At 48.7% G+C, this 23,977-nt stretch overlaps 2 protein-coding genes across 4 annotated transcripts in view; one reads left to right on the forward strand and one right to left on the reverse strand.

The window, feature by feature from the left end:
- The window catches only part of TRIP10 (thyroid hormone receptor interactor 10), an 84,817-nt gene extending 64,574 nt beyond the window's left edge, over positions 1 to 20,243 (forward strand). The window contains exons 10-15 of the mRNA XM_081895001.1: positions 4,842 to 5,024; positions 8,319 to 8,428; positions 11,173 to 11,305; positions 13,212 to 13,336; positions 15,444 to 15,574; positions 18,651 to 20,243. Of these exons, the coding sequence (XP_081751127.1) occupies positions 4,842 to 5,024; positions 8,319 to 8,428; positions 11,173 to 11,305; positions 13,212 to 13,336; positions 15,444 to 15,574; positions 18,651 to 18,799 (831 nt within the window). The 3' untranslated portion in view covers positions 18,800 to 20,243. The remainder of the gene's footprint in view (positions 1 to 4,841; positions 5,025 to 8,318; positions 8,429 to 11,172; positions 11,306 to 13,211; positions 13,337 to 15,443; positions 15,575 to 18,650) is intronic.
- The window catches only part of SH2D3A (SH2 domain containing 3A), a 35,309-nt gene continuing 30,818 nt past the window's right edge, over positions 19,487 to 23,977 (reverse strand). For all 3 annotated transcript variants that reach the window (XM_081894215.1, XM_081894216.1, XM_081894217.1), the window contains 2 exons: positions 22,953 to 23,144; positions 19,487 to 21,380 (listed from right to left, as the gene is read on the reverse strand). In XM_081894215.1, coding sequence (XP_081750341.1) covers positions 21,229 to 21,380; positions 22,953 to 23,144 — 344 coding nt within the window. In that variant the 3' untranslated portion in view covers positions 19,487 to 21,228. The remainder of the gene's footprint in view (positions 21,381 to 22,952; positions 23,145 to 23,977) is intronic.

Here is a 23,977-nt window from a genome sequence, read left to right on the forward strand (position 1 = left end):
AAGAAAGAAAGAATTTGTTTAATTACATCAGTTAACATGGATACATATGCTATAATGTTACAGTGGTGCCCCGCAAGACGAACTCCTCGCAAGACGAAAAACCCGCTAGACGAAAGGGTTTTCCGTTTTGGAGGCGCTTCACAAAACGAATTTCCCTATGGGCTTGCTTCACAAGAAGAAAGCCCATAGGGAAATCTCCGGGGACCTCTTTTAAATGCTAGCGGTGGGGAGCAAAGCCTTTCCCCCCCCCCTCCGGCCTTCAGAAGAGGTCCAGGAAGGCTGGCGGGGGCCGAAAGGCTTTGCTCCCCACCGCCAGCATTTAAAAAGCGGTCCGGGATAGCAGGGAAGCGCTTCCCGCTATCCCGGATGGCTTTTGAAGGCAGGCGGGGGGGAGCAAAGACTTTTGCCCCCCGCCAGCCTTCAGAAGAGGTCCAGGACCTCTTCTGAAGGCGGGCGGGGGGTAAAAGTCTTTGTCCCCCCTGCCTGCCTTCCCGGGGGCTTTTAAATCGCCCCGGGACGATTTAAAAGCCCCCGGATGGCTTTTGAAGGCAGGCGGGGGGGAGCAAAGACTTTTACCCCCGCCAGCCTTCAGAAGAGGTCGGGGGACAGACTGTCCCCGGACCTGGTCTGAAGGCGGTTTCCATAGGAACGCATTAATTGATTTTTAATGCATTCCTATGGGAAACGGTGCTTCGCAAGATGAAAAACTCGTAAGACGAAAAGACTTGCGGAATGAATTAATTTCGTCTTGCGAGGCACCACTGTACTGTTTTAGTTAAATAAATTCTTTAAATTGTTATTAAGGAAAATATTGTTTTTCTCCTTCCAATAAAGTACAGCAGAAAAGTTGTCCAAATATAAACACTTAACTTATTAAACCTCACAATAATTTCATACCTATCTGTCTATGTATTTCTAATAGCAGAACCAAATCAGTAATTTTTGATATAACTAAAAACTACTTTGAAAATTGATTATTCCAAAAATGAAACCTTCATCTGGTTGCAAATATTAAATGATTTAAATCAAGTCTTACTGACTAGAGCAGGCTTCCTCAAACTCGGCCCTCCAGATGTTTTTGGCCTACAACTCCCATGATCCCTAGCTAGCAGGACCAGTGGTCAGGGATGATGGGAATTGTAGTCTCAAAACATCTGGAGGGCCGAGTTTGAGGAAGCCTGGACTAGTGATTTAAATCAAATCCACCCTGCCAGGAAGTATTGTTCTTCTGCCCTCAACCCATTGGTCCTCAGGGGCCAATGTAGGATTCCCATAGCTACCAGGTTCTGTTCAAAGATCAGGTTGTGTGATTGAGTAAAATTGGGGGAAGGGATTGGGGAGAAGAGGGGTGATCACCACAGTGTTCATCTCCTGGGTTCCTCTCCAGAGTCCTGGATCTCCAGCAGGTTGCCCCTTTTGACCTCATTCCTTCCTCCCTGCCTCTGCCACTTTGCTCGTCTGCCAGATGGCAGCACTACAGGCAAGCTAGCAAATGCCATGATTTTGCACCTCCCTCCATGTCATTCCACTTTCTGGCTGCCCTCTCCCATCTCCTTTCCGGCTGCTTGTACTAGCCCTTAACAAAGAGGTTTCTCCTCTAACTTTCTGGGCCTGACCAATGCTTTCCAAAAGTGGTTTTCTTGCAATAACTAATGGTAGTCACCTCTGCCGTTGGAAGGTCGTAACTTGGCTATCCCTTCCTTCCTGTTATTCAGCCACTGGCCAGGTCAGCCTCCTGCCCTTCGTGTCACCCAGGCTCTCTGCTATGGAAACCTTGGATCTCTGCCTCTGGAACCTGCTATTCTCACTTCCAGCTGCCCCTGTCACTCAGAGGAGGGCGTCCTCTTCCCTACAGTCCCTAGCTGACCCCTGTGTTTGTATTATGGAGATGGTTATGGCATAGGCCCAAGATCTGCTTCAGCAAGCCCTCACATTTCTAGCTAGTTTTCTCCAGAGGCTCCTTTATAACTTGTGCACAGGCTGTTCTTTCGCAAAAAGCTCATTTTAGCAAGGCCTTCCTTCCTTCCTTCCTTCCTTCCTTCCTTCCTTCCTTCCTTCCTTCCTTCCTTCCTTCCTTCCTTCTCCCACCTGAACAACTTCCTCGGGTGCTGTGAAGGTTCCTTTGTCCTGCTTTCCTCTTAAGCTGCCCTTCGTTTCGCTCCCTAACTCTTCTGCTGCCAGATCTGGGCTGTGGACTCCCCTCAACCACATCTGTCCTGTAAATCTCGCAGTGCAGATGTTACAGAAGAGCCAGACTCTGCTGCCTTGGCTCACATCTGTTGCTGGCCTCTCCGTTGCCTTGCATCCCGGTTTTTTTAAAAAAATAAAAATACTGTGTAATTTCTTCCATGTTCTGTGTGCTGCCTTGCTCCTTGCTTCCTGTTGCTTCCTGTTTTCTCCTTGCGTAGCCACGAGTGTCTTCTAGTTGGGGAGCAAATAAGAGCACTAACTCTGCTGACCTTGGGTCTTTGGTTGTTGTTGGGCTACAACCCCCCCACCCCCTCACCATCCGCTATGCTGGCTGAGGAAGATGGGAGATGTGGTCCAGGATCCAATGTTTCTCTAAGAGAACTTGCCAGGCCCCTTTTTAGCTCATGTGGGACACCCAAAAGATCTTCAGTGATAGTCCCTACTTCTTTTGCTTCCTGCATCCAGGAGGTGAGGGGGCAAAGGCTGTTCATAATCTCAGCGAAGCCTTGTTTTCCTTCCATCATGCATCCCACACCGGTCTGATAGTTCTTGCCTCTCACTTACCGCCCGCCTCCCAGCAACAGTGCTTTGAGATGCTGACTTCTGAGCCAAGTGAGGGTGTGCATGCCAAAATCCCAGCATTCACTTGATCGATAAAGTCTCTTAGATTCTGGCTTGCTGCCTTTAAGCCCCACTGCCCGGTGCCGATGCTTTTCACAGCATATACCGTATTTTTTGCTCTATAAGACTCACTTTTTCCCTCCTAAAAAGTAAGGGGAAATATGTGTGCGTCTTATGGAGCGAATTCAGGCTGCGCAGCTATCCCAGAAGCCAGAACAGGAAGAGGGATTGCTTCTTTCATTGCGTAGCGATCCCTCTTGCTGTTCTGGCTTTTGAGATTTTTTTTCTTCTTGTTTTGCTCCTCCAAAAACTAGGTGCGTCTTGTGGTCTGGTGTGTCTTATAAAGCGAAAAATACGGTGTATTCCCCATCTTTCTTCTGCTGTGGAACCTAAGGCAGCAAACGGGGTTTTTTCCAGGCGGTCTCTCATCCAGTCCCTGACCAGACTCTCCCTCGCTGAGCTTCAGCAAGTTTCTCTTCCTAGCTTGCGCAGGGCTCCCAAGCTTCTTGCAGCTCCCCCGTGGCAAGGTGCAGCCACGCCGGAACGAGTCTGACGCAATTCCTCGGCCGCGACTCTTCCAGCTGTTGCAAACCAAGTGCCAATTTTGCGCAGCTCCACAAGAAGCTGCTGTCAGGGTGGGGTGCTCCCCTGGAGCGACCGCATGCTGCTTTCTCAACTTGATTGGCAGCGTGGCCTTCAGAGGCGCAGGGAATTTGGGTCCAGCTCCGAGGAATCCCTCGACCCACCATGTGACTCATTCCAAGAGAGACAAAGGTTGTGTGTTTTCGTCAGGGTGCTCTCAGTAAAGCAAGGCTGATTCCACCCTGTGATGGGGTAGTCAGGAACACAAAGCAGCATTTCAAGGGGGAAGGGTCCATTGGGAGGAGGGGTGAGTTGCACGAGCTCTGAAGGCTTAATTTGAAATAGGGAGAGCATGGGGTGGGGAGTGGAAATGGTGGCTCCCTCAAAGTATTCAGTGCTACTGAATTCCCTGGACTTCAAAAATGGCTCCTGAAGGCAGATCGCCGAAGAATTGATGCTTTTGAATTATGGTGCTGGAGGAGACTCTTGAGAGTCCCATGGACTGCAAGAAGATCAAACCTATCCATTCTGAAGGAAATCAGCCCTGAATGCTCACTGGAAGGACAGATCCGGAAGCTGGATCCGGAAGCTCACTGGAAGGACAGATCCTGAAGCTGAGGCTCTAATACTTTGGCCACCTCATGAGAAGAAAAGACTCCCTGGAAAAGACCCTGATGTTGGGAAAGATGGAGGGCACAAGGAGAAGGGGACGACAGAGGACGAGATGGTTGGACAGTGTTCTCGAAGCTACAAGCATGAGTTTGACCAAACTGCGGGAGGCAGTGGAAGCCTGGCGTGCTCTGGGGTCATGAAGAGTCGGACACGACTAAACAACAACAATATTGTGCCCCATCCCTTCAAATCTTATCCTCCCTTGGTATTGCAGTTTAGGGCCAGCCCTTATATCATGGGATCGGTGACCAGGAATTTCAGGATGGAGGGGGAGGGCAATATCTAAGGACATGTTTGAATGAGATGCCTACACAGAAAGCCAGCTTTGCATCTTGGCATGACTCTGCAACTCCCTCTCTCTTTTTCATACTGTCCGTGGTGGTGAAGTGTTGCTCTACATCTTGTGCTGTTGCCTCCTGCCTCTCTCCCCCCCCCTTCCCCATGTATTCTTGGTGGTGGGGTTTTATTACAGTGCATTCCTGTTATATTGGGCACACTGGATTGCTATTTGTTGTCTTGTCAGGTGGTTGAGGTAGGCGAACTTAGCCATTGCTTCTCAGGGCAAATGGTTTCTAAAAACGTTTGGCCAATGGGTTGTTCTCCATTGTAAGAATGTACCGTATAGATGGAATGTACTGTAATTTTTGCTGTTGTTGTTGTGTTTTGGGGGTGGGTTTTTTTGTGTGTGTGTCTCCGTGTGCCTTTTTATTTTCTTACAGAGTTTTCTCCATTCTTTTGTGTTTCGTTTCTTGTTCACGACCCTTGTCTGTCGCTAGCTTCCACCCCCTCCCCTCTCTCCCTTAAGTTGCCCTTCCTCCTCCACTTCTTCCCCTTCCTCATCTGCCATCAATGGACCTCCATCCCCCAAATTCACCCGTGACCCCCTGTCTTACTGTTTGAACGAGATCAATAAGACAGTCAAACCCCGCATCACCTCCTTCCGCAGCCTCAAACGGGGGGTAAGTGGACAATTGCTCTTTGCTATACCAGCATCACGTGCCCCCTGCTTCCAAAGGCACCTGCCTGCCAGTCGTAGTTTTGGTGCTGAGAAGACACTTTTTAAAAAGCCAGAATCCTAGATCACCTATTCGTTTCAAAGCAGCCACTGTTTGCCAGTACACTAAATATGGAAAAGAGACATTTCAAATTTGAATATGCAGTCAGTCTATCTATTGTCTGTTTCTGGTGCAGCTGGCTATCCTGCCTTCTTGACCTCAGGTCTGACATATACCTATAAAATGTCTTAAAGACAGATATTGCCCCTCCCTCTTCCATTCTGACCCATAGAGCCTCTGATACATGGAGTCTTGCAAGGGCAATGAGGTCCATTGAGCTCAGATACTAGTACAAGTGACTACAGGCGATAGCTTGCCTGAGATTTGGGTTATTGACTTTTTAGCTGTGCCTTATTATTATTATTATTATTATTATTATTATTATTATTATTATATTTTATTTGCACAGACCCAAACAAGAACTAGTTTTAGCTCCAATGAACTGGCAGTCGTAGTCCACGCATGAATGTAGTTTCAAAGACTTGCACTTTCCAATCTTACACACCTAAAGCATTCTTATGCACGCTTCCACGAAATCATGCCAAAGCAGTAAAAGCTGGAGGAAGAGAAGGGTTTAGTTGCTGCATTTCTTAGGTACTGTGGGTTCAGGTCTCAGATAAGGTGGCTTTTACTTGGGAACTTGTTACAAGCTTAGGTGGTGGGAGAAATCGGAAGGCACCCTTCTTCCCAAAGCAAAGCCCATCAGTTCTTATCAGTCAGTTTGCACAATTCAGGCCACATTTATGCCACAAAAAAGCAGATGAGCAAGTGTGCTGGAAAATGACGCTTATGGAGCAAATAACTCTGGTGATTTGTGCAGTTGAGTCGAATTACACTCTGTAGAAGGGAGGCAAACACACTCCCTGCCTTGCCTCTGTCACTGCCAAGCAGCCCCAGGGTAGATTGTCTTTCAGCCTTGGTGTGACTTCATTTGTGGTCCCTTGTTTTAGAAAGACCTACAGATCATGGAATTGGAAAGGGCTCACAGCCTGCTGTGATAATCTGTAGTTGTCTAACAAGGTCATAGATGCCTTGGCTTGCTTTTCTGGCTAGATCTGATGAGGGTGTCTGTTGCCCCTCTGTTCTGACCCTTACAGCGCACAGTAGAGAATGAATGGCACAAGGGTGGAAAAGAAGGCGGCTGCATTTTCACCCTGGCTGTGTGCTAAGAAGTCCCCAGTCAGGATCTAACCCTGGCCTTCACTAACTGGTCTTATGCAATCCATGCACCACTCATGCTCAAACCACACGTGTTGCTTAGTGGTGTGAGGTTTTCCCCTCCCAATTTATTTATTTGCCCTCCAAAGCTGTGTTGTAAGACGGGAGTTTGGAGTGGAAGATCATGCAGGTGTTTGCTTGTTCCTTTCCACTTTTCCTGTCCCAAGTCATGCCCCAGTCACTTTCACCCCACGGAGGGGAAAGGTACAGGTGGTCTAGCTTACAGGTTTGCCATAAGAACTGCTGAAATAATGCTATGAAGTTCTTTGAATGCTCAAAAGCACTGTTGATTATTTCTGGCGGACCTGCCCTAGTGCCCTATACGTAGAGCTGGGTGTTGGGATGCATCCAAGGGAACAGTGGCAATTGGCAGGCCCCCATCTGGCTCCAGCTCACTGGCCAGCAGCCGGGCGAACCCCGGCCCTTGGATCAGCGTATAACTGCAACTCAAGTTTCATGAAAACTTCAGAAACTGAGCACGCAAGCCAGCCGAGATAAGAACTCTTTGCAACAAAAGGACAGATTAGAGGCTGTGTAAAGCGTATTTAGGGACACAGGTGGCGCTGTGGGTTAAACCACAGAGCCTAGGACTTGCCGATTGGAAGGTCAGCGGTTCGAATTCCCACGACGGGGTGAGCTCCCGTTGCTCGGTCCCTGCTCCTGCCCACCTAGCAGTTCGAAAGCACGTCAGAGTGCAAATAGGTACCGCTCTGGCGGGAAGGTAAACGGCGTTTCCGTGCGCTGCTCTGGTTCGCCAGAAGCGGCTTAGTCATGCTGGCCACATGACCTGGAAGCTGTATGCCGGCTCCCTCGGCCAATAAAGCAAGATGAGCTCCACAACCCCAGAGTCGGCCACGGCTGGACCTAACGGTCAGGGGTCCCTTTACCTTTTTAAAACATATTTACAGGCATTTTATTCAGCATCAGGACAAAGGAAAAACATGTCTGCTCCCCTTCGTTTCCAAGCAAACAGCATAAGCAAAAGCTATACAGAAACACAAGTTCCCAGCAAGCTGTGCTGTGCTGGTGTGTAAACAGGCATGTGACACACAACAATCCACACATCTGTTTTAAGGTGGAATGGAATATCAGTATCCTAACACTGGGTAGGGCAAGCAAGATCTGCTGCAGCAGGGCCTGTGAGGCTTTAGGGTAGGGGCCGGCAAAATTTTTTAGCCACGGGCCCGTCCACTGTCCTTCAGATCTTGTAGCGGGCCAGAGAAATGGCACTGGGGGGCAAGTAGTCCTCCTCCGCACTCCCAGCTTCTGCGCTTAGCTTCCCAGGGACTGCCGCTGCTGCCACCACTACTGCCGCTGCTGCTTCTCATGGGTGGGCAGAGCGAACTCATGCACTCCACTCCACTCTCTGGCCCACAGGAGTACCAGGGCAGTGGCAGCGGCAGCGGCACTGGAGGGAAGATGAGCAGCGCGAAAGAGCTGGCTCTGGAGATGGGCTGCTTAAAATGGCGCTCATCTAGAATCATAGAATCAGAGTTGGAAGAGACCACAAGGGCCATCGAGTCCAACCCCCTGCCAAGCAGGAAACACCATCAGAGCACTCCTGACATATGGTTGTCAAGCCTCTGCTTAAAGACCTCCAAAGAAGGAGACTCCACCATCTAGCTGGTGGCGCCGAGGTGTTTGAGGGAGAGAGGGGGAAATGGAATGGCGCAGCCCGAAGGAACAGAATCCCCACGCTGGATCCGCAGGCCGGATCCTGAAGGCAATTGGGCCTGATCTGACCTGCGACCTTAGTTTGCTGACTCCTGCTTTAGGCCCTGGGATCATTGCTGCCTGCAAGCTGTCGGTGGTCCTTTCTGTGCCTGGGGCTGTGCTAAATGATGTGCCCTAACCACAGATGGGCTGGACAGATTAGGTGGACAAGGGAAGAGGCAGGGGTTGGGGTCAGTAGGGCAATGCGCATAGAGGCGCCTTAAGGGCACCAATCCCAGTCATGTGTGTTTCTTTTCCTGCTGCCAGACTGTGATCACGGAGGACTTTAGCCATCTGCCTCCAGAACAGAGGAGAAAAAAGCTCCAGCAGAAGATTGAAGAGAGGAATCGGGAGCTGCAGAAAGAACTTGATCAGAGGTCAGAAACCGAAAACCACCATCCTCTTCGCTTGTTAGGCTCTTAAGATGGGATTTGTGTGGTCTAAGCAGTGCTTAAAATTACGGTAGCTCTTGGCAGTTTTTTAAATATATATATATATTGAGATTTCAGTATTTGAATCTTTTCAAAATCTGTAATTAAAACTTGTTAGTTAATAATGGTTTATAATATCCATGAGCAATCTAGCCTTCAGTGTTACTGACACCAGGCTTAGATCAAGCAGTTTTACTCCCTGTCTTACTGTAGTGCTTAGAATTCAGCCCTCTATATGCCTGCTTAGAAGTAAGCCCCGTTGAGTTCAAAGGGACTTACTCCCAAGTAAATACCTATAGCCTTTAATACAAAAAGGCCACTATCTTGTTGGTCTTTTCCAAACAGCCAGGCTGAAAACACTTGACTTGGTAAAAGGCCAAAAAGTTCATTGCTTGTCGGTTGCTATCTGTCATAGGGCAGGATCCTGGCCTGACTGCATTGGCTGCCCATCAGTTTCCAGGCCCTATTCAGAGTTCTGGTTTTGACCTACAAAGCTTTAAAAGGCTCAGGGTCTCAAAGACCGCCTCTCCCCATATGAACCTAGCTGGACCCTGAGACCATCCTCTGAGGGCCCTTCTTTGCGTGCCTCCCCCACGATAAGTCTGAAGGGTGGCAACATGAGAGCAGAGCCTTTTCTGCAGTGGCTCCCCATTTGAGGGATGCTCTCCCCAGGGAGGCTCGCCTAGCTGGGTGAAACATTCCTTTTCTCCCATGCCTTGGGCTCATCAAATAATCCAAGGCCTTTCAAACTGCTTACTTTTGGTTAGTTTGTTATTATCAGTGCCTTTCTCCCCTAGAAAAATAGGTGTCGGTACTCACCATGAAGTTGTTACAGTAAGTGCAACACTTTAAGAGAGAGAGGGAGAAAGAGATGTGTGTGCTGGTACTGTGTACCCTTGAATAATCCCTGAAAAATAGCACTGGTTACTAGGATATTTTGTGTGTGTGTTTTTTATATTGTAAACCCCCCTGTGATCCTCAGATGAAGGGTGACATAGAAAATAAATAAATAATCATAGGGATTTTAAGGGCTGTGCAAAATCTGCCATCATTTTGCTTTTGCATAGAAATCCTTAATCGTATGAAAGGTGATATCATGGATGCTTTTGTGGAGGGCCTTCTCGGTGGTGGCGCCTGCCCTGTGGAACGCCCTCCCACCAGATGTCAAGGAAATAAACAACTACCTGGCTTTTAGAAGACATCTGAAGGCAGCCCTGTTTAGAGAAGTTTTTAATGTTTGATGTTTTATTGTATTTTTAATATTCTAAATTAGGAGCCGCTTAGAGTGGCTGCGGAATAAATAAATAAATAAATAAATAAATAAATAAATAAATAAATAAATAATAATTATCATCATCATCATCATCATTAGATTCCTGCATTGCAGGGGACTGGACTGGATGACCCTCGGAGTCCCTCCCAACTCTACAGTTCTACGAACCATGAAAATTAATGCCGTCATAAATTTGTTTAGTCTTTTACGGTGCTGCAAGATACCGTTGTAGTTTTTCCTGCCTCTTTGCTGGGTCAGACTCTAGAGATCATTGTTTGAGCTTAAGCTTCCTCTGTAGATTGTGCCCTTCATTTCCTTCTGACCTCGCTGCCCTGGTTTGCATGTCATGATAAGCCACGGTCTAGTGTCTTAAACAAATGTTGAATCGTGAGCGTGCCTCTCCCTTGCCATGTGGTTTCTCCCCCTGCCTGGCTCCACCCCAACCACTCGCTGCGTCATCCAAACCCAGGCCATAGTTTGTTTGTTGCAAGAAAACCATGAACAGAAAGTCAGAAATGAACCAGGGTTTGTTCTTAGCTTGTTTCTGTTTTTTTGTTTTAAAAAAAATTATTGGTTTTCACAACATAACAAACAAACAAACAAACACATAAGACAAACAAACATAAATCATAGCCTTATTGAAAATTACACTTATTAACATTAAGTGACTTCCTCACTTCCCCTTGGTTGAATTTCATTGCATATCCTTTTAACGGTTTTCCAAATCACAGTTCTTATAAAATTTAACTTAAACATTAACATCCTTAGATCTTCACATTATGAAATTAAACATATTAATTCATCACTTAACATAAATAAAATCCTAGGCCAATTCAGTATCTGCATGCTGTTTTCAGTTAATTTAACTTAACATATTTAACTAAGTAATCATTAAATTTAATCCACTCTTTAGTGTGTTTCTGGCTTACCGCCCATAGTTTCTTTGAAACAAACAAGCCACTGTCTAGAATCAGATGATCCAGAAAGTCTCCGTGTGGCTTGTTTGTGCCATGCAAACTAGAGGGAAGGGGTGTGCCATGTTTGCAGAAAAAGGCATGTTCACAGTTTAAAGCATGGTGGCTTATCATGATATGCAAAGGAGGACGCTGCCTATATTTATGATTACAATCATGCACCTGATGGTGGACTCTAGCCCAGGAAAGCTATAACAGTTGCAATGCATTTGTCTTTGTGCTGCCTCGGGGCTCTAGTATTTTGCAGCAAAAACAGCATGCATAGCTACCCCTCTGGAAAAATGAATCTTTTTGCTTTCGGACGGCACGGAAGGTTAAGAATACCTAACTGGCCCTGTTGGGCAATGCAAGGCGGCCAACCCCATGGATTCCTGATTTTATGAACCTGCTTTTTTAGAGTATCTTCACAACGCAGAACATTTTGCCTTCCTCCTTTCTTTCAGGGATGCCTTAAATAAGATGAAGGATGTTTACCAGAAGACGCCGCAGATGGGAGACCCTAATAGCCTTGAGCCAAAGATCTCTGAGACTCTGGGCAACATTGAGAGGTTGCGACTAGAAGTCCAGAAATGTGAAGTAAGGGACTGGCAGGCAAAGCGGGGGGGGGGGTGTTTCCTTACTTGCAGGTTCCTTACTTGCACTTATATAAATCATTACCATCATCACTTGTACGGCTCAGGCACGGCTGACCCGAAACTGTGTCCCAAATGTTAAGGTTTAGGCGTAATTCTATTTTTGTAGATCTGAACCGGGCAGCAATTTATTTGTCATTTATATCAGTAATCCAGGGTTAGGGAACCTCCTCATTGGGCCTACAGGGCCATTTCAAGCAAGTCACAGCCATCTGGAGCAGGTGAGAGACCTGTTTCCACCAAAAGAGGTTTGCAATTGTTCATCAGGTCTAGTGGGGCACTTCTGCAAGCTGCGCATTTGCCCTCACCATTTGATTTCAACTGTGAGGGCAAAAAAAGTGTCACTCCAGCGATGGGCAGATGAGCCGTCCTGCCCACCTGCTGTATTAGGCCTACTGGAGGGGGTGGAGATATGGGCTGCCGGCCAGATCCAGTTGCCCACTTCTTCAGTAGGCCTGTAAACTGCTTCACACCATATCCGATGCGATTCTTCTAGAGAAAGAGGTGCCGGAACTCACTGTGAACACCTCCCTTGTTCTCTTATAACAGCAATGGCGCCCATAAACAAAAGACCTGACCTTTTAACAGATTGGGGTGTGCCTAGCAAGTGTGAGACGGAGGTGATTTTGTGATCAGCTCCAGACAGTGGTAGGATCCAGCATTTGCCCAGATTCACTGCCTGAATCCACTCTCTGCACAGAAGCCACCCAGACCAGGCCAGAGACAAAATGGGAGGGTTCTTCACTGGTTGAATCTTCCAGGTTGAAGGGGTCAGCTGAGAGTACCTTGACTGTGATCCCCAATTTATTGGATCTGAACTAGAGACTTCCTAGTTCAGGTTCTTCACCATCTTACAAATAGCTGCTGATATACAGCCGTACCTTGGTTTTCGAACAGAATGCGTTCCAGAAGTCCGTTTGGCTTCCGAAACATTCAGAAACCAAGATGCAGCTTCCGATTGGCTGCAGTAGCGTCTTGCAGCCAATCGAAAGCCACACCAGATGTTCAGGTTTGCGGTGTTTGAGTTCCAAGTTGTTCATGAACTAAGCTTTTCGAAAACCGATGTACGGCTGTACATTACTGCTCATTAGATGGGACAAAAGCTGCAGCCTTGCTGTTATTCATTCCCATGACATTTGCACAGAGCAGCTTCCTGACAAGTTACACTGAGGGAGGAGGAGGAGCAATCTGTCCTTTTTTCTCCACTATTTTCTACCCTGAGCATCACAGCATCTTCAGGTAGCCCTGAGTGTCGTGTGTGGAAAGCCTGATTAGAACAGGGATGGATGAAACATTCGGGTCGGGGGAGAGGGTCTTGTTTTCTTCAGTGGATCATTGTGGCCATCCACACGTTTTCATTCTTCAAGAAGCCACAGCAGACAGGACAGCTGTGCAAGCAGCCCAGGCACCACTGTGGGGGAAGATTAGGGACATGGGTGGCACTGTGGTCTAAACCACTGAGCCTCTTGGGCTTGCTGATCAGAAGGTTGACGGTTCGAATCCCTGCGATGAAGTGAGCTCCCATTGCTCTATCCCAGCTCCTGCCCACCTAGCAGTTCGAAAGCATGCCAGTGCGAGTAGATAAATAGGTACCACTGCGACCGGAAGATAAATGGTGTTTCCATGTGCTCTGGCTTCCGTCACAATGTTCCATTGCACCAGAAGAGGTATAGTCATGCTGGCCACATGACCCAGAAAGCTGTCTGTGAACAAATGCTGGCTCCCTCAGCCTGAAAACGAGATGAGTGCCACAACCCCAGAGTTGCCTTTGGCTGGACTTAACCGTCCAGGGGTCCTTTACCTTTTATCTGTGCAGTGAAATCCTAACTGTGTCCCTTCTTCTTCTATAGGCTTGGTTGGCAGATGCAGAGAGCAGGATGTTGAGTAACCGACCCGATAGCGTCACACGCTACAACCGCCACTTGGATCATGCAAGCGCCCTAAACAACAATAACTGCTCGCATGACAAAGACAGGTGAGAGCTGGGTTTGCAGAGCAAGGTGCAGGGCGTCCGGCTGCCCCCATAGCAGGTGTGGCAGGAGCCCTCTTTTTTTATGAACAGAAGATGAGCCAAGTCTCTCCAAGTCCCTGGAAGGGCTGCTTTGCTGCAGTGGCACAACTTGCTGCTTGGCAGCAAGTTGGCATGAGCTACATGGGCTGAGTTGCTCGTTGGAACGGAGCCAAGGCTTCAAAACTTCCTTGAGCTTCAAATTCATTTTTAATTACTTAATTAAGTTTCTCTACTGCCCTGTACCCGCAGGTCTCAGAGCAGTTTACAAGAGAAAATCACAATATATAACAACACAAAATACATAATCGAAAACAGAAGCAAAGCAATACCCCCCCAGGCACATTGGATTATTATTTTTTACATTAGTTAAGGGTTCATGTATCATGTGTTTTTCAAGTCTTTAAAAGTTGTTACACACTGCGAGTTACAATTCCCATTAATATTAGGAATTGTAAATAACATGGTTAAAGCGGAGATCCGAATCTGAAAAAGCCAGTACAGTACAGGGGTACCTTGGTACTCAAATGGCTTGGCTCCCAAACAAATTGGCTCCCGAACGCTGCAAACCTGGAAGTGAGTGTTCCGGGTTGTAAACACTTTTGGGAAGCCGAACTTCCGACGCGGCTTCCGCTTGAGTGCAGGAAGCTCCCGCAGCCAACTGGAAGCTGTGCCTTGTTTTCCTTTTGAACAGTTTCAGGAGTCAAACGGACTCCTGGAACAGATTAACTTCGAGATCCAAGGTACCACTGTACACATATTTGCAACAACCTTATCACAGGTTCTCATTAACTCTTCCACTGAAACCTAGTTTTTGGTGTATTCAGTTTGTTGCTTGACCCTCCCCACCTCCATCTAAAGAGTTAACTTCGGGGACATGAAATTGTCCCTAAGCCCTGGATGTTGCAGGCTGGAGAGAGAAGCAGCAGAAAAATCAAGACACATTGTCCAGTTGCTTCTGTTCCTAGAAGCAGTGGAGACCTGGCCTGTGGCTGTGGCTAATGTCAGTTGCTTTTCTGAGGGTATTGTCCCCTTGCATCAGGCCCCGGAGTCTCTTCCTAGTCTGAGGCCTGCTGCTTTTTCCAGCGTACAGTGCAGTGCTTTTACTGGAAAGCAACCTGGAGCTCACAAAGATCAGTAGAAGAAGACAAGAACTACAGAATAAAAAATAATAAAAACCTCAGTCCTGTCCAGTCCCCAGCAGGGTGGTTGCCTGGACTCATAGAATCATAGAGTTGGAAGAGACCAGAAGGGCCATCGAGTCCAACCCCCTGCCAAGCAGGAAACACCATCAGACATATGGTTGTCAAGCCTCTGCTTAAAGACCTCAAAATAACCCATGTTGTCAGAAGAAAGCAGCAAAGCCCTCTGCACATGCAGGAAAATGGTTTAAAATAGTGGGGCCATGAGAACAAAAGACGGAGGTGAATGGGTCACACTTCTATGCAAAACATGAGTGACGCTGCATTTCAGGGGGTTGGACTTAGATGACCCTTGGTATCCCTTCCAATTCTACGATTCCATGACCCATTCACAGAAGTCAGTTGGTGGTTACTTGCAAATATAACCATCTCCTATTTGATGTTCGTTTAAGATATGAGTTTTCTCAGAGCTTAAATGGACAATCACCCCCTGCGGAAAGTGGCTTGGCTCACTTGCGTGAACTGCGCATTATCCTCTGTAGAGTGCATCTGCTTTATTGGTGCATTGTGAGCCCGAATTGAATAGGTAGATTTGTGTAGTTTAGCAGCTGGATCGTCCTACCTTTTGGGCCAGGGAAGGGATTGTTTGCTTTTTGGTAAGGAGAACATTTCTTTTTCTCTCCCTTCCGATTCTTTTGTTTTTCTCCCACCTCCATCCCATTAACTGGTACTGACCCTCCTGGCTCTTGATCAGATTCAGTAATTGCCGCCTGCGGTGCAGCATAAATACGGAGGTCCTGAATATCAGAGGGAAGCATTTGTCTAAGGAAAGCTTTGCAGGAGAGCCCAGCAGCCCTGGTTCCTTGACTTGCTTTGATCCCAGTGCTGGAGAGAGAACCAGGTTCACTCTCTTTTCCCCTTTCCCCTTGCAGCCTCAACACCACCCACTCCGATGAGAACCAGGACACACTCAACCAGCCCATCTACACCGAGTTTGATGACGACTTTGAGGAGGAGTTGACGTCTCCCATAGGCACCTGTGTGGCTCTCTATCAGTTTGAAGGTACCTGCTCAGCAATATTGCCCAGTTACTATATTTGCAAAGGGACGCAGGTGGGGCTGTGGGTTAAACCACAGAGCCTAGGACTTGCCGATCAGAAGGTCGGCGGTTCGAATCCCCGCGACAGGGTGAGCTCCCGTTGCTCGGTCCCTGTTCCTGCCAACCTAGCAGTTCGAAAGCACGTCAAAGTAAAGGTAAAGGTAAAGGTACCCCTGCCCGTACGGGCCAGTCTTGCCAGACTCTGGGGTTGTGCGCCCATCTCACTCAAGAGGCCGGGGGCCAGCGCTGTCCGGAGACACTTCCAGGTCACGTGGCCAGCGTGACATCGCTGCTCTGGCGAGCCAGAGCTGCACACGGAAACGCCGTTTACCTTCCCGCTAGAAAGCGGTCCCTATTTATCTACTTGCACCGGGAGGTGCTTTCGAACTGCTAGGTTGGCAGGCGCTGGGACCGAGCAGCGGGAGCACACCCCGCCGCAGGGATTCGAACCACCGACCTTTCGATCGGCAAGTCCTAGGTGCTGAGGCAAGTGCAAGTAGATAAATAGGCACCACTCCGGTGGGAAGGTAAACAGCGTTTCCGTGCGCTGCTCTGGTTTGCCAGAAGTGGCTTAGTCATGCTGGCCACATGACCCGGAAGCTGTACGCCGGCTCCCTCGGCCAATAAAGCGAGATGAGCGCTGCAACCCCAGAGTCTGTCATGACTGGACCTAATGGTCAGGGGTCCCTTTACCTTTACCTTACTATATTTGCAAGGAACAGACCTGTGCTGTTTGGAATGTGCTATTTCACCCTGCTAACTTGGCAGTGCCAACTTGTGAAGGATGCAGTGGCCAGGCCAGGCTCCTTTTGGCCTATATGACTTCGCCTAAGAATGAGACCCAGTCTTATTCTCTTCCTGCCCTGCCAGCACAGTTTTCTAACAAAAAGTAGTGTCCTTTATCCGGAAAATGTGATTCCTCATCCTGGAAGTTACAGATAAAGCAAAGGTAGGCATGGTGCCTTGAAGTTGTGGAGGAACCCAAGAGCCACAAAATTTACACTGCACAAATCCCCGGAAATTGTTTTATTTGTAAAGCAGGTGCAAAATAGTCCAGTTTGCACAATTGTTTCATTGGGGCTTCTACCACTGCACACTTTCACTCCTCAAAATAATAATAATAATTTATTATTTAGACCCCGCCCATCTAGCTGGGTTTCCCCAGCCGTTCTGGGTGGCTCCCAACAGAATATTAAAAACACGATAAAACATCCAACATTAAAATCTTCCCTAAAGAGGGCTGCCTTCAGATGTCTTCCGAAAGCCAGATAGTGGTTTATTTCCTTGACATCTGCTGGGAGGGCGATCCACAGGGTGGGCACGACTACTAAGAAGGCCCTCTGCCTGGTTCCCTGTAACCTCACTTCTTGCAGTGAGGGAACCGCCAGAAGGTCCTTGGGGCTGGACTTCAGTGTCCAGGCTGAACAATGGGGGGTGGAGACGCTCCTTCAGGTATACTTCCATTTGGCAACTGCTCTGGCTTCTTGCAATTTCAGATGGCATTGCCCACACTTAAAACATACACATCTCGCTCAGATAGGAGGCCACTGGGAGCCTCGAGGCAAAGGGGCTGCTCAGGCCTTTATCTGCTTAGCTCCAGCAGTACTGCAGTCTCAGAAGCCCCCAGACAGGGGAACCTGTGCCTCTCCAGATGTTGCTCAACTCCAGCCACAGCTAGGGATGATGGCCCTTGCAGACAGGCAAGGTCTGGAGGGCCGCAGGATCCCTTCTCTTGCAATGAATTCCTCCCCTACGCTTCCCTAGCTTAGTTCTGTAGCAAGTTGGATGGTGGCATAGGCAACTTGCCTATGGGAACAGGATGCCTCTGGTCTGATCCAGCAGGGACCGGCTGTACATTCCTATGGGGAACATTTTTTAAAGTGCAGTAGTGAAAAGGGAAATTCCTCAGAACCTGAGTTCTGTTGTGCCTTTCCTGCACTTTGGCAGACCCTCAGCATGCAAATAGTCCTGTCACAGGACGCCCCTCCCTATAGAGCTAATGACTCCTCCAAGATAGCAAAGCTCACCCCATACAGTCTTTCTGGGGCTATGGAGGGGTTGCTACAGCTGTTTCCCTGCCGATGTCCTGGCTGGGGACACCGGTCAAGTATCCCAGCCGCATGGGCTATGTAGGCGAAGGTAAACCAACCTAAATAAAGTTACAGATAGGTAGCCGTGTTGGTCTTCCATAGTCAAAACAAAAAAAATTCCTTCCAGTAGCACCTTAAAGACCAACTAAGTTAGTTCTTGGTATGAGCTTTCATGTGCATGCACACTTCTTCAGATACACTTCTTCAGATATCTGAAGAAGTGTGCATGCACACGAAAGCTCATACCAAGAACTAACTTAGTTGGTCTTTAAGGTGCTACTGGAAGGAATTTTTTTTGTTTCAACCTAAATAAAGTCAATCTTAACTTACATAAGGGCTGTGGAAACCACTGCTGCTTTTAATTTGTCTCGGACAGAGGTTGGTAAAGTCCTGGCTTCTTCTTTTCACATCCACCCCATGTACCAAGCTTGCTGTGGTTGTCACTGGGTTGTACATCTCCTGCTACAGTTCTACTTTTGAGTGCAGGTGGCGTTGTGGTCTAAACCACTGAGCCTCTTGAGCTTGCCGATCAGAAGGTCGGCGGTTCAAATCCCCGTGATGGAGTGAGTTATCATTGCTTTGTCCCAGCTCCTGCCAACCTAGCAGTCCGAAAGCACACCAGTGCAAGTAGATAAATAGGTACTGCTGTGGCGGGAAGGTAAACAGTGTTTCCGTGCACTCTGGTTTCCGTCACGGTGTCCTGTTGCGCCAGATGCGGTTTAGTCATGCTGGCCACATGACCCGGAAAGCTGTCTGTGGACAAACACTGGCTCCCTCAGCCTGAAAGCAAGATGAGCGCCGCAACCCCATAGTCGCCTTTGCCTGGAGTTAACCATCCAGGAGTCCTTTACCTTTTCTTTTCTTTTTACTTTTGGGTTATTTCTTAGGTTTCTGCTCACTTGCCGGCTTGCTTGCTCTCCCCCCACCCCACCCCACCCCCTCCACTCCAGGTTCCAGTGAAGGTACGATCTCCATGCTGGAGGGTGAAGAGCTTGGCTTGATGGAGGAGGACAAGGGTGACGGGTGGACCCGTGTGCGGCGAAGCAAAGGGGGCGAGGGGTACGTCCCCACTTCCTACCTGCGGGTCAACCTCAACTGAGTGCCGAGTTGGCCGTGGTACGAGGCCTGCGGCTTGGAGACTTCCGAGTCAACAGCAGGGCGCGTGTGGAAGAGAGGTGCAGTGTTTCAGCTGACTGAGGAGAAGGACGGTGCAATGCCTGCTGCGGGTGACCCCGTCCGAGAAGGAAGGTCACACCAAATCACCACTGCAGAAACTGGGGGAGGCGACTTTGCTTGCCTGAAGAGAAGAAATGATGGCTGCAGCCCGCTCAAAATCTTGGATAAGAGCCATGGGGGAGAGGGGTGAAATTGGTCTCCATGCTAATAATGTGCCCCAACCAGTAATTTCCCTTTCCCTCCCTCCCCGCCATGCCTTTGGAGGCAAGCCTAGCTACACTAGATCCCTTGCAAAACGTTCTCTAGAAGGAACAGATCGAAACGTACCGCTTGCTTGCTCCTTTAGCAATGTTGCGGTTTTGCATAAAGGATGGGGGTGCCTCGCTTCCCGCCTCTAGCCCTGGGTGGGTCTCCCATCGTGTAAGCGCAATTGGTGTGGCATGCGGGGGGGGGGGGCGCGCGTTGCTTCCTCTCTCCCAGCTGCCCTGGGCAAAATGGGCCCGCCTTCTCATGGGGGCGAGGTGGCAGCCATCCCCCTCAGTAGGGCTGGTCGGAGCAGAGCTCTCTCTAAGGAATCAGTAGCTGCTTTGCACTGCAAGTCGGTAGACTCTGTGTGTTTGTTTGTGTGTATGTGTGTGTACCAGTGAGAAGGGAGCCGGATTGAAAGGAAGCCTTTAACTTGCACCCTCATGCCACTGTGCCTGCCATTGGCTTTCTGGGGTAGGGTGGAGGGAGAACCGGGTTGTGAATAGCTGCTTGGCAAGGCAGTCGGCTGCTATCGCTGAGTAAGGTGTGAGCATCACCACCTCTGCTCGGAAGGCAGGCCAAATGCCACAGCCGCATCAAACACACCCAGCTCCTCTTTCCTTGAAATGCACTTTATTTTTCCTGGATTGATTGGCCTGGCCCCTTCAGCCACTCAGAAGTGCCTGCTCCCTGGAGTCACTACCCTGAACCCTGAACTTTGCCATTGGGGACAGCCACCAATTACTCCCTGCCCCCCCAGATCTGTGGACTATCGTGTGGCTTTGTTTTTAGGAAACAAAACAAAAAGAGGACTCTTAACATATTAGCCTTTTTATACAGTGACCAATTTATTTTACCACTCAGTTTAGCTTCTTACTCACATAATCGGTAAAATGTCCCTGGCTCTTAACCCTGGTTCCCCCATAAAGCATGGAGGGGGGGATAAGGGGATTTTGGGGGTCCCGAGCCACACTCTCTCTCGAGATGTAGAATGTATTTGCTGGTGCCTTTTTACACTTTATGTAAATAGCAGACAAAATTTAGCCTGTGCAGTTGACTGTTGGTTTCTCTGGCCTCCCAAGTGCGGGTTTTTTAAGAAGTTTATAAAAATGCTAGACGGCTGTGTATGTCAATCATTTGGGAGCGGACTACCCCCTGTCCCTATTTATCACAAAGACCCCCTGCCAACCAAACTTTCTGCCCCCTCTTTATCATAGGCTGCCTCTATGGCTTGTGAGCAAAGCATACATGACACAGACGGCAGCAAAATATGAAGCGGCACTTGGCAAAGCGAGGGTGTTAGGAGACCCGGGGCCCTTCAGCCCTCAGCCGGCAGCCCCCCAGGATTAGGTTATGGGGGTTACTGGAAGACCACCGTTTCCCAATTTCTACAGCAGAGCTGAGGTGAGATGAGGGAGTTTCCTAACCTGAGGGTTTGGGGGGTGCTCAACTGCTTAAGATTAATTACATCTAATTCTAGAAAGAACAGTGCCTCCTTAATTTTGGAATGGGGAGACACCTTCCAGCATCAGTATTGGGCAAATGCCACTAATCAGGCGAAGTTAGCTTAGAGAGCTTAAATACATCTGCAGTTAAGTTTCAACAGCCTCGGTCCGAACACCAACACAGATACCTATAAGCATGTGCTGAAACAGAAGGGGTGTGTAAAATGTAACTTCCTGGGTTCTAAAACCACGCCGGTAATCCCCGATTTCCCCATCTGTAGCATTCTTAATCGGCATTCAAACTTAGAGTAGGATGGGAACAGAATGCTTCCACCACCACATCGTAACAAAGGCCTTTGACTGCTTTCTACCTGTTTGGTCCCCAGCAGAGGCTGCCTGTATTCTCAAAGACCTGGAGAGGCACCAGTAGCCTCGGGCAGCATAGAAAGACGACCATTTGTTTCCTAGAAGGAACATCTATCTCACTGAAAAGTCTCGGCTCCTTGCAAACGCTGCTGTCTGCGCCTTCCAGTCCCGGAAGTTTCTCATAGCAGCAGCAGCAGCAGATGCTTCTTCCTTTGGCTTCTTGACCAATTACTCTTTGCCGTTCCCTGCGTGCATCCCAGCTGGTGTGTCAGGAGTGCAAAACTCTTAGTCCCGTTCATTCCAATTTCTGGGAAAGGACAGTCAGGATCTGTTCAAATTTCTTGTGCCTCTCCACCCGGTCCACATCGGCTCCTCTGCTGCCCCAGAATAAGCGGAGGGAAAACTCAGTCTGGAATGCTTCCAGGAGTTCTGGAGTACCTTGGAACCCTGGAGAAGGGATAAAAAACAGCCGTGAGGCTCCAGCAGTTGCCCATGGGGAGTGAGAGAGTTACACGTAGGTCAGGCACCAGGTTTGCCCACAATAGAAGTTGCACATTATAAGCTTAGAGAGAAGCAGTTCCAGGACATAACAAAACAGCCGTTTGAGCAGTGCTGGCTTAACGGAAAGGCTCAGCACGAAACCATATTCTTTAGATGCCACAATACCAGGTAGAAGAAAGGGCAGCCCCTCTGGGCCACAGTGGTGCTCTTGTGCATCAGCTTAAACACACATGCATGAAAACATTAAGGCAGCATGAAAAGGAATGCCTCTCTGCAAGCCTCTGCTTGAGGCACCAGGTGTTGTCTGTGCAGAATTCAGATCCTGAGCAAAGCAGATTACGATGTTATCACAAGCAACACAAGCCACAGTGGACAGATGCAGCATGTCGCTAATTTAACCCCCGAGCTTCAGGGAAAGGAACTAACAGGCTACTCAAGTAGTTCTACAAGACATGACCTCCTGTGGGTTGGTTCTTGCTATCTAGCTTTTTTATTGGAAAGGCAGCAGAAAAGCTGGCTGGAGAGAGTGTTTGCAGCCTTGGCACAAGTTGCACGTGCGCCTGAGAGGCCTCGCTTTGAGGATCCCCTCAGGTGTTTTTGTGATGTGCAAACTACACCTCTTCACAACCTCCCAAAAAAATCTCGCTGCTTCACATTTTTAGCACCAACGTGGCTACAGGATTTGACTGAGGACACCCAACAGTCTCTTGCTTGAATTGGGGGGGGGGGGTGTCAAACAGGGCATGCATCTGCACATGAACACATGGCATTTACAGAGGGAATGGCAATGTTTCTGCCACTCTGTAGGACAGAAGGAGATGCCGCCCATGGCAAGAGAAAGGCTGGACCTAGGAATCCATGCTGCAGAACTTGGCTGGCAGGCAAAACACAGTCCAGCAACAGTAGCAGCAGCAGCCCCTTTTGCTGTGGCAAAAGTCAGCGATGGAACGGCTGCCTGCCAGATTTCGCTTTGGAAATCCCAGGTTCCAACCCCTACGCAGCCACGACACTCACATTGCCCCTGGAGGCATCTGTCTCTTTCTGAAGCTCAGCCAACTTCGTTTCCTTAACTTTTATTTTTCAGCTTCTGAAAATCTCTACAATAAACAATCCCCATGTACTCTACCCGCCAAGAAATGTTCCATGCATATTCAGTTGTAAATGCTTGAGAGAATAAAATGTAAGTCTCTCATATACAGTTGTACCTCGGGTTACATATGCTTCAGGGTACAGACCCCGCTAACCCAGAAATAGTGTTTCAGGTTAAGAACTTTGCTTCAGGATGAGAACAGAAATCATGCTCCGGCGGCGCGGCAGCAGCAGGAGGCCCCATTAGCTAAAGTGGTGCTTCAGGTTAAGAACAGTTTCAGGTTAAGTACGGACCTCCGGAACGAATTAAGTACTTAACCCAAGGTACCACTGTACCCTCACCTGAGCACAAAATGAGACTGTAAAGGGATGAAGCTGCCAACCTCTGGCCAGGCTTGGGCCCATCTGTACTGTCAAGAGCTACCCTACCTTGGAGCTTTGCTTCAGCGCTGATTCGGTAGGCACTGGCATTGGTGGCCATGAACCGAGCTGCTTCCAGTGTCCGTAGAAGAGCGTCACAAGTCTCCTCATTGCTACCCCAGACTTCTTCTCCTTCCATAAGGCAGAGGAGTGGCAGGATGTGGGGAACTGCAACCTCCTTCAGGGTGGGGACTGAATTCCCTGTGGGGCAGAAGCACAAATCACTTTATAATTAAATAATTTTTTTTAAAAAAAGAAAAATGCAAGGGGCCACAACTAGAAAAGCCCATGCCTTGCAGGCAGAAGTTCTGTGTTCGATTCCTGGCATCTCCAGTTAAAAGGACCCCAGGAGCCTTTTTCTAATGGGAAAGACCTTAGGGACTTGCCATCGGTCATAGCAGACAGCGCTGACTAACAGGCTGACTTGTGCAAATTCTCAAAAATGCTGCTGCTTCAATTGAGAGCTCAGTAAGAAAATTAAGAGTGCTTTAAAAAAAAAATGGAGCTTCAGGAGACAGTAGGAGAGCAATGCTATATTAGATGCAAGTATATAGGAAGGATGAATTTTTTCTCCAAGAGCCTGTGCACATAATTCATCTGGGTGTCATCCAACTGCAAGGGGAGCCTACAGAGTGGTCCCCAGCCAGAGGCAAGGCACCGTATTTTTCGCTCTATAGGACGCACCGGACCATAGGACGCACCTTGTTTTAGAGGGGGAGAACAAGAAAAAAAAATTCTCTCCCTCTCTGCGCAGGGCCCCTTCAGCGAAGCGGCAGGAGAAACGGAGCCCCTTCCATTTCTCCTCCCGCTTGGCTGAAGGGGCGCTGTGCAGCTCTCCCTCTCTTCTGAAGCTAGGAGAGCAAGACTCTCCTGGCTTCAGCGAAAGGAACCTGAAGCCTGTGGAGCACAGCGGGAACTCGCGCTGCGCTCCGAAGGCTTCAGGCGGCTATCCCTGAAGCCTGGAGAGCGAGAGGGGTCGGAAAGCAAAAGCAACGTGAAGCTTATGGAGCGCGGAGGGAGCACTCCCTCTGCCC

Source organism: Podarcis melisellensis (assembly GCF_964234715.1).
Source record: "Podarcis melisellensis genome assembly, chromosome: 17".
Classification (NCBI taxonomy): Eukaryota; Metazoa; Chordata; class Lepidosauria; order Squamata; family Lacertidae; genus Podarcis; species Podarcis melisellensis.